The 18,693-nt window shown below is 40.7% G+C and overlaps 1 protein-coding gene across 1 annotated transcript in view; it reads right to left on the bottom strand.

Moving 5' to 3' along the window:
• Positions 1-18,693, bottom strand: part of COL3A1 (collagen type III alpha 1 chain) — a 69,069-nt gene that overhangs the window by 32,236 nt on the left and 18,140 nt on the right. Inside the window, exons 2-9 of the mRNA XM_073306132.1 lie at positions 13,495-13,703; positions 10,345-10,392; positions 9,545-9,661; positions 6,911-6,982; positions 3,737-3,799; positions 3,057-3,110; positions 1,646-1,699; positions 118-171 (exon numbers count right to left, since the gene is read on the bottom strand). Of these exons, the coding sequence (XP_073162233.1) occupies positions 118-171; positions 1,646-1,699; positions 3,057-3,110; positions 3,737-3,799; positions 6,911-6,982; positions 9,545-9,661; positions 10,345-10,392; positions 13,495-13,703 (671 nt within the window). The remainder of the gene's footprint in view (positions 1-117; positions 172-1,645; positions 1,700-3,056; positions 3,111-3,736; positions 3,800-6,910; positions 6,983-9,544; positions 9,662-10,344; positions 10,393-13,494; positions 13,704-18,693) is intronic.

The raw sequence follows: 18,693 nt of genomic DNA, 5'->3' as shown, positions 1-18,693 counted from the left end.
GCACAGAAACGAAGACATATTAAGTAGCATAGTCAGTCTGGTGGTATAGTTAACAAAATGCAAAATCAACAAGTTGGTTTTTCATTCAGAAGAGCTTTCTTGGGGGCTCTTTCTTACCGCAGGTCCAGGTAATCCACGCTCTCCAGGTCTGCCTGGTCTTCCAGGTTCTCCCTATGGACAGAATAAATGGTTTTGCTCTGTTGTTACTTCAGTTTTTGGCAAAGAACTAGTAATACAGGACTAAACACACCTTGGAATAAACTGATGCAACTCTCATTTACATGAATGGGTGGAGGGGGTCACATCAGTTTATACCAGGGTGAAATCTGTCTCATAGCACAATTTTGTCTTTACATTAGAAGCCCATCGTCACAGCTCATGATCCATTCTTATCATGGAGTAAGTTCCAGAGTTAGCCATGCTATTCTTGGTAGAAATGATGGCATCACAGAAGCCTTGTGATGCCTCTGATATTTACCACACATGGAGAAACAGTCAAAAGGGACAAAGAGTTTTATTGACTGATTGTGTCTCTCTGTATGATAGCCATGCAAAATAGTCTATTTTGTTTTGTGAGCCAAAACTTGGTCGTTCATGACCATAGAACCCATTTCCCAAAGATTCAAAGTTAATGTGGCTCAGAACAAGATTTCAGGCACATATCAAAAGTAGGCTCTATCCTATCACTGCCTGATTTATGGCCTGATCCAAACCCCATTAAACTTAATGGGAGTCATCCATTGACTGCACTGGGCTTTCGATCAGGCCCTTAATGAGTTCAGTGCTAGGTGTCAAGTTTGTAAGATCTTTGCATAAAATACAGGTGACAAATATGAAGGACTGTATATTGGGATCTAGAAAAAAAAATCAATTCATCTCCGTAGCACACTCAGGGGAAATGATCAACCCACCCAAACAAACATAAAAGCTTGGAACTACAATAGAAGCACAGACACCCTAAGCCAGGGATTGGCAACCTTTGGCCCCTGGCCTACCAGAGTAAGCCCCCTGGTGGGCCGGGCTGGTTTGTCTACCTGCCGAGTCCACAGATTCAGCCGATTGTGGTTTCCACTGGCCACGGTTTGCTGCTCCAGGCCAATGGGGGCTGTGGGAAGCGGCGCGGGCCGAGGGATGTGCTGGCCACTGCTTCCCACAGCCCCCATTGGCCTGGAGCGGCGAACTGCGGCCAGTGGGAGCCACGATCGGCTGAACCTAAGGACGTGGCAGGTAAACAAACCGCTCGGCGGGCCACGTGCCGAAGGTTGCCGGTCCCTGCTCTAAGTTGTTAACACACAAATGGTAAACTAAACTATGGTTTACAACTAAAACTGGCCAATGCAAAGAAATTCAGAGCAACTGCCAAGTCAGCCACTTAGTTCTGACCTCACTAATTGTGTCTACATATTATTTGTGATATGTTTCATAAGGGGCTGGAGATTGTCACAACTCCTCTGGAACGGAGACATTTCATACCAAGTTTTAACAGAGAGCAAATTTTTACAGACATATTATGAAATCCACAAATCAAGGGATTACATGTGATAGCCTGAAAGATACTTAAACAAAGTACCAAGGGACACTGCTTTAATAACACCACACAGTAATTTTGATCCTCCTCCATTATATACAGTAATATTGAACTTACATCTTTTCCTGAGGAACCAGCTGGGCCTACTAATCCTGGGGGTCCTGGAGGTCCCTGAAAACAAAATAAAGATGAATTTACTTCCATCATGCACAAATAACAGTTGTATTAAAATGTCACAAAATATTTGCACAGCTGCAATACAGAGCTTTGGTAAATACACTGGGCAGTCATTCAGGGTTAAATCCACCCAGTGGGGAGGTCTGGCCCAAGGCACGCTGCATCTCATGACAGTGGTGGGTAAGGGGGCATTTGACTAACTGCACTCCACAGAGTGGACCTCTATATGTCTCCAAATCATAGCTGCAGAAGGGTTTGAAAGCAGGGCACAATTGGACTAGAAAGGCCATAATTTGTGACTATGTAGATCCAGGAATCAGAAACCTGATGCCCATGAGTTGGAACAGTGGCCAAGGAGGGAATGCATTGCAGGTACACAGGCAACCCATAGATAGCAGGGTTAATTCCATCCCTAAACCCTCACGTAGTTTACTGCTTAATGCCCACTCTCAGTGGAACAGGGAGACTTTCAGTTTTGGGGATTAAAAGTATTATTGGGCCAGATCCTTAGGTGTATATTGGCATAGTTCCATTGAAATCAACAGGATTTACCAAAATCACCATTTACGCAATCACTATTTTTATACCTCTGTTCAATTCTGCCTAGGTTTTTGTCCTATCTAGTATTCAGCTGACGTGGGTTTAAATTATTCCATAAATGTTAAATGCATCACAGATATGTTCTTCCTGTTACTATTTGTGGTAGGCTTATGAAAAGCAGTAACCAGCTAAATGTCATAGATTGTTTAATAAAGTTCCAGTCACTTTGGTGAGCCCACAGGAGTGAAATGAGAGATTCGTATCTGAATGTGTGAACCAATGGATAAATCTCAGCCAAATAGGAGAGGAATTTGATCAGCAATGAAAAGGAGAATTTGCAATGGGTTTAATTGTTATAAGGGTTTCCAAAATTATCTCTATTTTTGTGAGCAGTATTTGCATCAAATACTGCTCATCCCTAATGGTTAGTGCACCATGGAACTGAATTTGGTCCATAGTGAATATGTACAGAAAAAATTGCTTCTCTGTGGGTCTTCCTTTCATAAGGCCTGATCCAAAGCCCATTGAAGTCAATGGAAGGATTACACTTGACTTCAATGGGGTTTGGATCAGACCCAAAGTGAAGTAATTTTTTCTCACATGTATTCATATGGATTATTACCATTCTATTGAAAAGTCTGGTGTGACTTGTTTCTTTTTTTAAAAGGTTGCATAGACTATATTCCTTCTACGAATTCATTTCTTAAGGGATCAATCCTAACATCCTTACTCAGGCAAGGTGGGCATATGCCTATGGAAAGCCTGCAAGAGCATGATTTTTAAGCAAATAGTAATGTAGAGTGATACTTACAGAAGGGCCAGGTTGTCCAGGCTCACCAGGGGAACCTTGGTATCCATGAGTACCCTAATATGTAGAAGAACACAGCTGAGAAATCACTATTTTTTTCTCCAGGAAGTTGCTACATATTGCAGTACTCTCATAATGATAATAAATAATTCACCCAGAACAATTACTGAACAACCAGAGGGAAACAAACTGACAGGATCAAATAATCAATTGAAATAAGCCCCTGTGCAATATGGATTGAAACTACTCCACTAAATGGAGATTCATATTAAAAAATCCAAAGCCCATAGCATATGGCTGGACATGCACTGGAATTTCCAGATTCACTTTAGATGACTAGGGCTGTTAAATGTATGTATGAATTAAGAGGCTGGAGCATTATCAGTGGACCATAAGTAAAATTGGAATGTAGGCATCTTTAAGGATCATAGTCTATGATGATTTACATGCCCTATAATTCCATTGATTTCAGTGGGAATGCCTGGGGTCTAAGTAAGGGCAGAATCTGGTATTGAATCATTTGTTCCTGAGATATTACAGACCAATAAAAGAACACAACATATTCATAAAATTCTCAGCATCTAGATTTGTTGGTTGAAAACGTACCCAAATTCAAGGAGAGAGAATAGGGGCTGTATATTTCAGGGGGCAAGAGGTACATAGCAAGGCTGAATTTTACTTACGGGTGGGCCTGGTTGACCAGCTGGGCCAGGCAGGCCAGGTGGGCCGGGGGCTCCTAAACCACCCTAAAATGTATATATAAAAATAGTCATTACATCAAAATCTATTTATAATCCTTATTAGGATCATAACCATAGACAGAAAAGACAGTTCAGTATGGATGCCTATTGCTGTAGAGCAGAAGTCTGCAATGAAATAGAGTAAAGATGGTGGAAAATTTTCTATCAGCAATGAGAGGACTGTAACAAATTTTAACCTTAGTATCTTAGAGAAATCCAGCAGAAAGAGAATGTACTTTTACTGTATGGCTATGCAGTGTGTTTTGATTGTGGCTCATAATCTCCACCATTTACAATCTCTCCAGGAAAGACTTAAATCAAATTTGTTTGGTGTTTTGCAGTGGCATACTGCAGTCATACAATACAGGCTCTGACTAAACTGACCCAGAAGGGGGTCCTTCTGATTTCACCCTTTTACTCCAGGTTAATATTTCTTTCCTCTAGACATTTAAACCGCCAAAGGATGTTGCCATATTGCCTTTTGTCCAGCTAAAATGAAGGATAAACCACTTGCTGTAGGGCAAATACCAAGGACATTTCATAAATCTGCTGCAAGGAATATTCCTAGGGTAAAAGAGTATCAGCTTCCTTAATGGACCCAAGCACCTCATCTCCTCAACGCAAATGAGTTCTATTACTCTGGACACAGTTATGTCCAAGATGGCGCCTTAACCCAGGCCCCAGTATGGTGGAGCCAAATGGTGCCAGTAAACCCACAGGTTATTCTACCTGTGCCACTTTTGGATTTCTATAACTAATTTGAGAGTAAAATCAGCATTTGTTAGATGCTAATTTCTTCTCTCTGTATGCTTGGTATTACATGCACATGTACAATCCATTAGGGCAGGATGTGCTTCGGCAACATAACCTTCATGCTGTGAAAAGGTTTCTCCCCTGTACACCTCTTCGGACTTCTAACTGTTTAATTTTATATTTCTGATACTTGGTAGGGATTCATTTACAGCATGGATTCTATATTATATAGCAGAGGGAAAATATTCCATGACATACAGAATAGATAATACATTCCACAGCAGAGGAAATATGTTCCATGACTTACAGCATAGATAATATATTTCCCAGAACAGGTAATATTCCATGATTTACAACACAGAGAATATATTTCATATCAATTTCATTTTCACTACAGTAGATTAATCCAACCACTATAAATACTATTTGACATATTTGTCCAGATTTGATAAAGAAAATCACAGTAGAATTTGTGTCTCAATCAGAAAGTATACCTAATGGCTTAGAACTGTGTCAGTCTACTTGCTTGTATCATCATATGTGTGATTATTAGAACCAATTTAACATGAAAGGAAATTGGATTGGTGCTGCGTCCATGCATGGCTACAAACTGAACAAAACATGTTATTTTTCAAAGTACACACTGAGGAAATAAATCCATAGTTAAGAATGGCATTTGCTTGTTAGCAGTGTCTCCAAACTGTGAATAAATGGGAATTGTTTAGCTGTAAATTATGGTTGGTTCAGAGAAACAGTAAGTGAACAGTTATTATGTAAGAGAAATGAAAGCCAATGAGGAGAAATTGACATGTAAAGTTAAAAGACCAACAGTGTCTTTACATGCAGTGAAAAGACATTGTAATAACAATGGTGGAGAGATGTGTGGATAATGAAATACCAGTCATGGTTAACCCCCTATAAGGAAAATATATTTGCGCTGAAGATAAGTCCATTAGCCATTCCAACTATTTGGATTAGGTATTTACCTGAATTAACAGCAAGAATTTAGTAAAACAAAAATCAAATGTTGTTGAGATTTATAATACATCACAGAATAGCAAATTTAGATGTGTCTATTATTCACATCACATCAGTTTATTCTATGATGCAGTGTAAAACAATTTGACAGGACACAGTATGGCAAAAACAGACAGCAAAGGATGTAGGCTATTCAATCATGTTAAAAACATGCCCCGTGTCCATTGAACCATATATAAGAAATCTAAGTATCTTTAATATAAATGCCAAAACACAGTGTAGCAACCATGTTTGTTGAACTGAAATGTATCTCTGTTATCTGTGTTCTCATGTTAGGAAGCCAAGCAGCAGAATGTAGATGATACAATATGACAAGCTGTGAGTAAAATCTGTAAGGAACTGAAAATGAATGAATGAACGAATGAGTGAGGTAGAAACAAATGAGAGAAAACAAAACTGAGAAAATAATGAACTGCAGTTCAGTAAAAAGAAGTCTACCATTCATTCAATACGATGATCTGATGGAACACAGAGAAATAACATGTTTGTTTGGTGCTGCTTTCGTATGGTACAGCATGTGACATACAATCCTTGTTATGTAGACTAGGAAATAATGATTGTAGCCAATGAAGCAGCAACCAATTTCAGATAATAGTTCACAATGTCCATTAGAGATTGCACAGTATTCCATGACACTGTCAGAAGGCACTTGTATCTATCAATGGAATATCACTCTTGTAAGAATGCTCCATGTTAGCTGTGATGAATGACCTTACAAACCTAGTACATACAGAGAAAATTAAGCAGATATGTTTTCTAGATGAACTTTATGGAGGAAATAACTCATGAATATGATTGTTTCATCCAATGTGTCTTTGATCTAATTAAAAAAAATTGAAAAGTTTGTGCCAGGTCTAATGGGCAGATTCAGCATCCTGAGTGCATAGGCTGAAGTGCTGTGGGTAGCAAAGATCACAGTCGGATGCTCTGGCTGCATCTGGGATGAAAGGAAGAAAATGAAAGGAATATATTGGTTTGCCATAGGGCAATATTTGAATATTTGAACTGTGGAAATATAAACTGGGATAGAGGATTACATTGAGCATGAATGGTCTTGAATGCTGTCGGAAAGAAGAAGGGGAAGGGACAGATAAAAGCATTCAGGGTGGAGGAAAGAAAAGCAGTTAGTGGAAACATAATGAGAGGTAGAAAATGGAAGAGGCAGGGAACAAAGGTGAGGAGAATATAGAAAGGAGAAGAGATGAAAATAAGGAAAGAGGTATGAACCTTATTTGTTCAATGGGAAAGGCATAAATATCAAAGATACAATCTACAAAAGGAAAAGGTGCTCTTAAAAAAGGGAAAGAGAAAAGGTTACTATCTTACAATAGCATGTGGATATATGGGTCCACCACCACCAGCCTTGGTATCATAGGAGTCATACTGAGGAGAAAAATTCTGCAACAGAGAGATCAAAACAAGAGAGTCCATTATAAATCAAATCAGGCAACATACAAACTTCATATGACACACTGTATGGGAAATAACTCATGTATGTAAGCTGTTTCGCAATGTTCTAACACTTACAATTCTCCATGTTTCAAAAGTCATCCCAAATGGAAGCCCATATAGCATCTTCCTTTGCGCCTAGCCTGGTGGTCAGGATTACTTTAGCTGCCTATACAGCTGACCCTGTACTGTACTGTAGATCTGCCTGATGTGAGGAACCAACTGCCCTTTTCCATCCTCTCTTCTCTTATCCCCAGACAAGTTATCAGGTAACATCTTAACAGAGCATGGGTCACTCCTTTTGAGCTTCTCCCAAGTTTCCTCTTGAAACCACACCTCTATTGACCTAGTCCAACCGCCACTGAAGTCAATAGGAGACTTTTCCATAGAGGTCAAAGGAAGGTGGATTTCGTTTATAATCCAGACTCAAGAGAAATCATGGCTCACTTCTTAACTATTGCTAATGCCAGCACTAATTAGGTATATCCCCTGATCCCCTTGGGAATAATAGTTAATAATACCATAATGACACCCACAGATATCCCTAAGTGGGCACTCAGAGAGCAAGAGGTATATCACTCTGTCAATCTAGATGCATGCGTCTGGGAGGAGGAACATGGGTACATATGTTCCACAGAGGTCTATCAAGGACCCCATATCTGCCTTAATAGCAATCAGGGCAAGTGTCATTATAATCTGGGACCCCGCTGAGGCAGCCAGTCTCAGGTCGTTGTGATCAACATTAATTGTTTGTGCTAAGAAGTTTTTGTAGGAAGTTCCTTGTGAACTTCTTTTACCCTGTTGAAAATTATCCAAATGTGAATCTCTATCTATGTTTTGCACTTGTTGTACAAGGACGCGATGTTATGCTTACATCTGAGAAGTTAAATGTGCAAACCATCACTATCAGCTGTATAGACACGTTGATCCTACGAACATAGGGATCAACATCGATGTACTACAGCAATTAATACAGCATCCAGAATTAGAAGCCTTAGTAAAAGACCTGGAAAAGGAGGGCAAGAGTTTACTGATATCAGTTCATCACTCCACTGCACAGATTAAAAAGAGAGGTAAAAAGTTTAAGTTTTGCCCATTGGCGGGAAACTCTGTTTGCCACTTCCACAGAGTTGTCCCAGGCCTGGCACATTATGCTGCATCCTTTTGTGGTTATTTTGATTATTTTATTCAAGGTCTTACCCTTATCCTTGTTTTCATGGTGATAGGATGGGTAAAGTTAAAGCTTTGAAAGATGGCTAACAAGTCTAGATTCTCCAGAGTACCTGTCGCTTGAGTGATACAGGTGTGAAGACAGTTATTTGTAAATCAGTAACATCTTCAAGGAGGGGAAATGTTAGGTAAAATCTGTTTCTGACCTGTTTTATGTAATGTCCATCTTGGATTTGTAAAAGGACAGCTAAGTCTTCACCTTGGATACCCTTCTCCTCAGAGGATTTAGTGCCCTTTCAGCCTTTTTCAAATTAAGGCAGGAAAAGGTCAGGGCAGTTAGAGTGGCAGCCATAATCTGCCTAGCAACAGCAGGTTATTTAGTGAGTGGCACGCCTGTCACTCAGGGCTGTCCATCTGAGTGGCAGCCAGTGTCCCACACAGTTCAGCTAGCTGCCAGGGGTCCCAGAGGGACCAGAACTCACAGGACTTTGGATTCTTGGTCTCTATTAACATACTTGCACTCAACTGCTACCCACCATTAGTGAGCACATACTTGCACTGGACTATGAGGTCAAGCAGAGACCGCGCGGGCAAGCACTGAAGACCTATCTGAGGGAGAAGATCTTCCCAAGAGGGAGAAGACCTGCCTGGAGGACCTGTCCAGAGGGAGAAGAATACCCAGTTCTTGAGTTCCTGTTTGGTGTACAGTGCACCTGATTTTAACTACTCTCCCTGTCAGTATCCTGAGTTTTTGTCATTGTGTCCCTGTCTTCAGGATATGGTATTATAATACCCATTGTGGTTTTCCTCTGTTTTACATCCATAGGTTAAGGGGGTTTAAGGACTCTAAGCTTCATGCTCTGGTAACTGTTAACAACCAAGTGTGTCTTGCTTATGTTGTTTATTGTCTGAAAGGGGTCCTTGTCTAGTTTATTGACTAGTGGCATAATAAATATCTGTGTGTTACATCTTATTCTGCCTCCATCTTAATAAATCACTCGATGATAGATGTGGGAGGGGGTGGGATCTTCTGATCTGTGTAGACCATAGTTAATCTGTTTTGGGCTAACAGTGCCCGCTCATCTGTGCTGGCTGGTGTTTTGAGGGTAGGAAGAAGAATCAAGATTTTTCCACTCCCTACCCATCTGTAGAGCCCATCCATGTCAGAACAGAAGTATCAGCACTACTCAGGCTAGCCTTCCTGCTGCACAGAGACCCATGACACAGGTAGGGTGCACAGTGGAATAAATATATTTCACCCCACATGTAGGGTGGGTGACAGTTTCATCTTAGAGCTTATAAGCAACATCTTCAGAGCTAAATGTAATAATTATGACTTACTCCTCCATTTATAGAGGGACATGACTGACAGACTCCAGGCTGGCCAGGAGAGCCGGGACTGCCTGGTTGTCCAGGGGAGCCAGGTGTTCCAGGTCTGCCAGGAGTTCCAGGAGAACCCTAGAAAGTTTAAAATACACAAGAGTTCATATTTGTATTTGTCTTTCAATATGTTGCTATCCGGTGCACTACGGACCAAATCCTGCCCATGCTGAAGTTAACAGATGTAAGATCTGCTCCCATATGGATGGGTACATGAATAGATGATAGTGTCCATTGTAAAAGAGATTTTTTTTCTATTAAATATAAATACAGTTTACAGTTCAAATAAGTAGAAAGAGAAGAGGAAGTACAAAAATACATACAAGGAAAAACGTTTTTGCCTGTTGAGCCTGATTGTAGTGACTGGCTTGTACATGCTACAAATATTCAAAAATAGATCGACAGCTCAGTATAAAAAGGAACACTGTTAATGAAACACAGAAGAATTCTTTCTACTGTGCAGAAACTCTCTTAAAAAGATTACAAATTTATATGCACCTTGGGCCAAATTTTCCTTTCTCCTCTCTGTTTTACTGGTATAAATCCAGAGTAACTCCACTGAAGCTAATGGCATTATCCTGAATTTACATTATGAGCAGATTTTGGCCAACAGAGTCCAATAATCTTAGGGCCCAATCCTCCATGACAAAGACATCAATGTGAGTTGAGGTTTCTCACCAGCTTGCATAAGACACACAGCACTTTGCAGGATTTGGCCCTTTGTGATTTTAAATTTATTTGAAGAATCTGATATCACTTACCGGGTCTCCCTTGGGGCCTCGGACAACACCATTGGGAGGACTAGTAGGCTAGAAAAACAAAACAATAAAACATACAAAGGAATCAAACCAAGAAGTATAGATAAAGTGCAGCATATTTAACAGGTAGGAAAAACCATTTAAACAACAATGGAAACATAGCTGTTCTAAACTAAATTGGTCATTTCCACATCAACATTTAAAACTATGTTTCTCCTGCCAAATTAAATTGCATCATCACAGAGCATCAATAGTGTGACATGCAGTGGCTATTCTTGACACAGGTGCTGTGGGTGAAAGCCTGACCTATTGACGTCAATGGGAGCTTTGCCATTGACTGCAGTGGGGCCAGGATTTCACCCTATGTGCTTTCACGATGGAGATGCATTGGGAATATATTTCGTGTTTCCCTTCCAATCCATTACATTCACATATCAGTAATTGAGACAAATCTTTTCAGCTTCATTTCCCAGAAAAAAAGTATTTATTTGATTTTCAACACATAATTATCAGTGACCCTTAACATCCTCAGATGCTGATTATAGGACTCTTTGTTAGTGCTATTTCTAACTGTAGCAGTGGATATTGATCTGAATCTTAGACTTTACAGAGTGAAGTTTCATTATGTCCAATCCTGACCCACAGTAGCCTTATGACTCATGTATAGTGCAGAAGGGGGGTTGATGGGAGCCTCCTACATCTCCCTTATGGTCTGAAGCCACAGAGCTAATCAAGTAGGGCCCAAACCTAGGAGCTTCAGCACAAAAACCACAAGCTTCCACCAGTGGAGCCAAAGACGAACTCATGGTGAGAAATAGAAAGCTGTGTAATTGCTGGAGCCAGCCATTCTTTAGTCATTTTAAGACAGTCCAAACTTGGAATCAGAGGAAATCTCATGATAAAGTTCAATGAAATGTCTGCATAAGACACTTTCTGTCCTCATTCACACCCTTGTGAAAACCCACTTGCTTTCATGGAGTTATAAGGTTGTAAGCCAGGTCATAATATATCCCTATATATTAAAATAATCTTTGTCTGCTTTCTTTCTCCGCTTGCCTTGGGACGCTAATCTAAAATGAACATCCAAATGTTATGTATGCACAACCCTCCATAATTAATTAATTTTACTAATTTAAGGGCCTATTCCTTTAATTGCTACCCAGAAAATATTGCATTCAGCAGGAGTTTTTCTTGAGCCAGAAATTTAGGATGAGTTCCTATACAATTATTACTTATTGTAATAAAAACCTGCAAAACTATTAAATTTATCAACCCAAGCCGATTAAATTGTTGTTGTTTCTGCTTTTAAATAATGTTGTCTTCTAAATATTGGTTAATGATAAGTTAAATAGGTAGGGCCTGACTGACCTCTCATTTACACTAGTAAATCAGTAACAGCAGCACTAAAGAAAATGGAGTTACTGTACAATGATGTAAAATTGGTGTGAGTAGCAAATTAGGCCTGCATTATTTACGTGTTTCAGAGTAGCAGCCATGTTAGTCTGTATACGCAAAAAGAAAAGGAGTACTTGTGGCACCTTAGAGACTAACAAATTTATTTGAGCATAAGCTTTCGTGAGCTACAGCTCACTTCATCAGATGCATTCAGTGGAAAATACAGTGGGGAGATTTATATACAAAGAGAACATGAAACAATAGGTGTTACCATACACACTGTAACCAGAGTGATCACTTCAGGTGAGTTATTACCAGCAGGAGAGCAGGGGTGGGGGGGGGAAACTTTTGTAGTGATAATCAAGGAGGGCCATTTCCAGCAGTTGACAAGAACGTCTGAGGAACGGTGGGGGTGGGGGATAAACATGGGAAAATAGTTTTACTTTGTGTAATGACCCATCCACTCCCAGTCTCTATTCAAGCCTAAGTTAATTGTATCCAGTTTGCAAATTAATTCCAATTCAGCAGTCTCTCCTTGGAGTCTGTTTTTGAAGTTTTTTTGTTGAAGTATTGCCACTTTGAGGTCTGTAATCGAGTGACCAGAGAGATTGAAGTGCTCTCCAACTGGTTTTTGAATGTTATAATTCTTCACATCTGATTTGTGTCCATTTATTCTTTTACGTAGAGACTGTCCAGTTTGATCAATGTACATGGGAGAGGGGCATTGCTGGCACATGGTGCTATAAACAGTGCTTAGTTTAGTTAGTTTGAACACTTAGGCTGTGTTTGATTTCATGCATGTAAACTGAGCATTACGTCAAAAGTAGGTTGTTTGCAGAACTTCTGTGCATCACATTATTGGTGGTTAACTCAAAAGATTCTGAAGTTTTGTTTGATTTGAGTGATAGAGAAATGGGCCTGGATCAAAGCCCTGCATCTGAACATCACCACACGCTGTGAAGATTTCAGTCTGAATCTAGTATCTGGATCTGAGCTTTGTATCTGGCAAGCGTTGTTAGAATGTGTTGAGCCTGAACTCTGGATCCTAACAACATTGAACTTTGGGAAAGTTACAGCCCAAATTTTGTGGTTCTGCTTTATTACTAATAAGCACCTACCATTTCATTCCTTCTCTGAAGTTGATCAGAACTAGAGGGAATTCGTGGGAGTGGGAGCAGGCAGGGTCGGGCCCTCCTCCCCAGATTTGCTGTTTGGCTTGTACTGAGCATGCTCACATAGACTAAGCATACTTGTAACACTGCTGAAGCTGGCTGCCCTCACTCCGCCACGTCCCCCCCCCACTATTGGCAGGCATGGGTCGCCTCTGATCAGAACCTTCTGAGTTTGTAAAATTAAGCAAGAATTCTTGTGAAAAAAAACTTTCTTATGAGGTTACTGGGACTTCTTGCTTTCAGTGGATGGAATATATGGCAACAACAACATTTCCACTGTACTTTATCATCATTTCTGGTTCCAATCCTCTGCTAGGATCAGGAAATACAGAGATCCAAGAAAATGAAAAGTAATGGGGGAAAGGGATTTTTGAACGTTATTAAAGGGTTGGTTAAGTTTTAGTGAAGGTTTCAGTTAGTTCTGATTTCATCCAAAGTGGTTTGCCCATCCTTAACAGTTATCAGATATTAAAGGCTTTAGGCTGAATAAAGAGTACTTAAAGTACATAATTGTACGGATGGACAAATGATTTGGGTAAATTGGAATAAGGACAATTCATGTCTCAAATAAACGGTTTACACTTACTCTTTCAGGAGGTGGCGTTAGCTGTGGACAAACAGGGCAACACTCTCCAAATGGAATCTCTGGGTTGGGACAGTCTAATTCCTGATCATCACAGATGATGTCATCACAGAGAACAGCTCCTGAGTCACACACACAGATTTGGCATGGTTCTGGTTTCCAAACATCCCTGTCAGCATACACTTGCCCAAGATGTGTACATGCCCCTAAAACTGGAAAAGGAATGAAAGAAAATGTAAGATGTGTAGCAACCACCAGTGCTCAATAATACTTCAAATGGGATTTTGAAAATGAAAATGAAAACTGGAGGTTTTGTTTTAAGCATGTCTTATTAATGACAAGGGGCCAAATTCTCCTCTCCTCCAACCACCCTAAAGCTCATCTTTGGGAAATGCAAAGTCTGCTCTGGATCTGCAGGTGATAATCCCACTGACATCAGTGGAAGCTCTGTGGGCCGAATCCAAAACCAACTGAAGCCATTCAGAGTCTATTGACTTCAGTAGCCTTTGGATCAGGTCCCCTGGGCAGAATGATTGTATAATCTGCAATAGAGCACCACAGCACCAATAAATAGGAGAATGTGTCCAAAGTGTTAAACTATTCACTTTAGTGCATGTGCACACACATGCATACACAAAGATCTGCAGTAAAAAGAAAAAATCTCTACTCTCCACACACATTGAAAATGACATACAGTCCACACACTGGGACGCACTTGACAGGTTGGGTTCAGGAGAGTTTTTAAAATGAATATCCATCTTCACTGTAGCAAATAAGTGAAACTTTCTTTAGATCCAGGAACGTTTGTGTATGGAAAAAAACAAGGTACATTTTCGCTTTAAAAATGGAGTTTCTTGCTTGTTCATGTCATTCACAGTCTTTCCAAATTAAGCCATTTCACAAATACAAAAATAAGTTAATGATCTGTCTGTGCATTCATACAATCCCTGTAGTTGCAGTACCTGGAGAGATTATTCGTTACAAAATATACACATAGCTTTAGTCATAATATTCTGTCAACAACATAGAAAACCGAGCTGGAAATCCCTGTCAGTGACGTAAGGTATTTAATTTTATTTATTTGCTGTAATGGTTGCCCTCAAGTATTGTTACAGCAAAGGCCTGTCTGCTTTTGCCTTAGAACCACTGTTTTCAATAACAACTTTCCGTACTTACTTAGCACTACATTTATCATAAATCCAAACTAACCCCACATGGCCATTTTAAATTTTCATCAATACAAAAAGTGTGTGTTGTCTACATAACTTTACCAGTATTCATCACTCTCTTATGCTACTTTCTCAATATATTTGATAAGGACTCCAGATATATTTTTAAACATATATTTCATAGGTGTGCCCTTGAAGTATCACTGATGTCACATGGACAACTTAGAATAGCATCAAATGTCGCAGTGGTCCTACTCATTGAGTGAAAGACTGAGCCAGAGTTTATGTCAACTTCTATTCCTACCCCATCTTCCCTCTCTCTTTCCCCCATACCTCTCCATCCTGGCTTACATCCCAGTGTACTCTCTGTTCTCAATTACTGCCCACCCACCTTGATCTTTCTCTCCTCCCTCCAGTTCCCGCCTGGAGTTTCTCTTTCCCTCCAGTGCATTTTTGCCACTCCCATAACTCCCTTCATCTTCCTTGATGTCTGTCTTCCTCCCTCTTATTCTTATCTCCAGAGTTTCTTTCTACCCTACATTCCTTCTGCTTTCTCACTCTCGCCCCCATTCCCACGGCTTCTCCTCTCAGTCTCCTTGCCTTCTATTGACTGACACTCCTGGTCTCTTTCTCATCTGCATTCTCCTATGACTGGTCCCTTCCCATTTCACTCCCTCTTATCCCTCTAGTCTTCCTGCCTCCATCTGTCCACCTCCCTTTCCCCCAATGTCCTCCACCAACTCTTCTTTCTCTCCCTAACCCCTCCAGATGTCTTACTGCCTTCCCCTCCCTTACTACCATCCTGATCTCTCTCCTTTGTCAGCTATGAAGTTCCTCTCCTCTTGCTTCCCTCTTGTCTGCTTTAATACACAAAGCAGTGCACTGTTTTTTCAGGTACACAGTGTCGCTTGCAGGCTGTGCTGCTAACTTCAGAAGATGGGGTTTGTAGGAAGGAACCAAAATTTTCTGGGCTGGTTGAATAAGGAGCTACCACCTGAACCCTGCCTTAGTTGCTCTTTGTGTTTTTCATAGGAGCCTAAATTTCACTGAAAGTCAATAGGCCTTAGGCTCTTAGTGCCCAAGTCACTTCCGAAAATTGGACTTTTAAAAAATTTACCTCAATCCTTTAGCTCAAGTAGTGCAGAAACTCATGCTCTTAGTGCTGAGGAGCTTGGTCTCAAATCCCATTGTTGCAAGCAAATAGCATCAAACAGAATTGCCTCTATATAGAATATATTTCAGAACTGTCCACAAGTCGTCAGATGTTGCAGGAAGCTACAAAGGCTGGAGTAGATGGTTTTGATTCAACAGTAACGTTACAGATTTCCATCTGAATCCCCTTGGGCTCACAGTAAAGCAGCACAGTTATATTATTTTTTTAAGTGACGGCATTGATACAATGCAAGTTCTTCCTGCAGTCATGATCTTTACTGATGACAGATAAAGACAGATGCAAACTGGAAGCATTTATCAAACATAAACATTAAGGCAAAGGTAAAGTCATGATTTTTTTTGTAGTGGCAATGGGGTTATTGAGGCAAAAACTCTTATTACTGCTATCATTAGGACTTTAAGCACTAATAATAGCATTGATCAAGGACCTGAGTATCTTATGTGCCTGGCAAATATTCCAAGTCAAGTGAGATCCTGATCAGAGCATCAGTAGTGTTCCTGTGCCCTGCAGAAGAGTGCTTCCTTGTGGTTGAGTAGGAGCTCCCAGTCTTTTCACACCAATCAACTGTTCTCATCTGGTGATAGATATTACTTCTTTTCTTGGCTAAGAACAGTCGAGATGCCAGATGAACCAAGGGAACAAGGTGGCTAAGGGAGGGAAACCCTCCCCCCACTTTGGACCATGATAAGCCGTAGTTGGAAGGATGTTCATGTGGGATGCTTCTCTGCTTAGGAAGGAGTGAAAATTTTCAGATTATTATTTGGGCTACCATGAACATGGTACCGGGGCTACTATCTGGACAGGGGCATTCTTGATCTGTTATTTCAGGGTGGAAGTTAAATTATATTGAGTCTTACATTGTTATTTACTGACAGCTACATCATTTCATGAGCTGGTTATTACCTCCACCTCTCCCAGCTCAGTAGCTCCTTTTCTTCCCAGTTTTACTTTTCCTAGTGAAACCTATGCCTGAGCATCAGGGAGGTTCAACCTCTGTTACTGTGCATTGCCCTGTCCATTGTCTGTTAGATGTGCCTACTTCATCAGATACCACCAGCTCCCCCCCCCCTCCGGCCCTCCCCACTTAGGCATTTTGTTGACTGAATTTAAAGCGACCTGAGCCCTACCTCGCAAAATCCCTGAAATAAAACAAAAAAGTAAAGCAATTGCTTGAATTCTCTTGTCTCACAGAAGAAATCCAATATGGCTCCTTTGCTTTAGTTTTAAACAGCTCCTTTGAGCATTATATGTAGCTAAAGAAGTTTTTTTGTTCCAAGCTTCTAAACTGGCTGCCTGGATTCCCACATCTAACATTGTAGGAGCCAATTCTGTCAGGACATTACAGTCAGCCACAAGAGGGGGGGGGGGGAAACTGGTATTCTCTTAGATAATTGCTGAATGTTTCCATAAGAAATGTTTTGATAAATGAGCTCATTCATAATTGGTTGTTAATGAAAAAAACAAAACATTTGCCAGTGGGCAATGGTGAACTCATTGCTTTCTCAGAAGACGACTGGCTGACAACATTTCATCGCTAGGCAAGGGTTAATGTGTATTCTAAAATCAAGAAGAGTAGCATTCTGTAATGAAAGCCATTCTACACTATTACTAATGACTCATGCAAAGGGGCTCAGGGTTGCCTCTGCTAAGTGCTCCTGAGGTCAAGCAGGTGGGTCACTGTCTGATGCGTGTGTATGCACGCGCGTGCTATCTGGAGGAACAATGCCCAAATGAGGCATAATTTCCCCCTCCCCACCCCAGGCACCAGGGAGAGCAGAGTGAAGAGCAGATCTTGCTATACTCTTTAAAAGGGATGGCCAGATTTGCCCCACAGCATAGCCTGGTGGGCATAGAGAGCAGGGGCATACTCCCTTCCAGAGCTGTTCACCCCATCTTTGTACCTCCTGTCTCTGTAGCTATAGTATCTGCTTCCTATGCCACCTTGCTATGGGAAGGGAATGGGCCCTTTCTCTTACTCTAGTTCACTGCCCAGGGCAAACCATAATTTACCCAGGACTGTTTAATAAAAATATCATTATCCATAGCTAAAGGACATTGTGCTGATGAGTGCATGTGCACCATTGTGAGTGTATAAATGTGTACATATTTGTGCATGAGCATATATACATGCATGCACACACATTTATATATACAAAATATAAAACTAAGCATTTTAAAATGTCTTTGTTGACTTCACCTTTTTAAGGTTGAGATTTTCAGCTCCAAATACCTCTATTTGTCTGCTTTTTACCAACTGCTGCTTGTCTTTAACTACACTTGTCTTTAACTCAAAGAATCAATCCTGAAGCACTTGCATGAGAGGAAAGTGGTCAGGAACAGCCAGCATGGATTCACCAAGGGAAGGTCATGCCTGACTAATCTAATCGCCTTTTATGATGAGATTACTGGTTCTGTGGATGAAGGGAAAGCAGTGGATGTATTGTTTCTTGACTTTAGCAAAGCTTTTGACACGGTCTCCCACAGTATTCTTGTCAGCAAGTTAAGGAAGTATGGGCTGGATGAATGCACTACAAGGTGGGTAGAAAGCTGGCTAGATTGTCGGGCTCAACGGGTAGTGATCAATGGCTCCATATCTAGTTGGCAGCCGGTATCAAGTGGAGTACCCCAAGGGTCGGTCCTGGGGCCGGTTTTGTTCAATATCTTCATAAATGATCTGGAGGATGGTGTGGATTGCACTCTCAGAAAATTTGCGGATGATACTAAACTGGGAGGAGTGGTAGATACGCTGGAGGGGAGGGATAGGATACAGAAGGACCTAGACAAATTGGAGGATTGGGCCAAAAGAAATCTGATGAGGTTCAATAAGGATAAGTGCAGGGTCCTGCACTTAGGACGGAA

This window comes from Lepidochelys kempii, chromosome 11, assembly GCF_965140265.1.
Source record: "Lepidochelys kempii isolate rLepKem1 chromosome 11, rLepKem1.hap2, whole genome shotgun sequence".
Lineage (NCBI taxonomy): Eukaryota > Metazoa > Chordata > Testudines > Cheloniidae > Lepidochelys > Lepidochelys kempii.
Note: the sequence above shows the minus strand (reverse complement) of the source record. Positions and strands in the feature narration are given on the sequence as shown.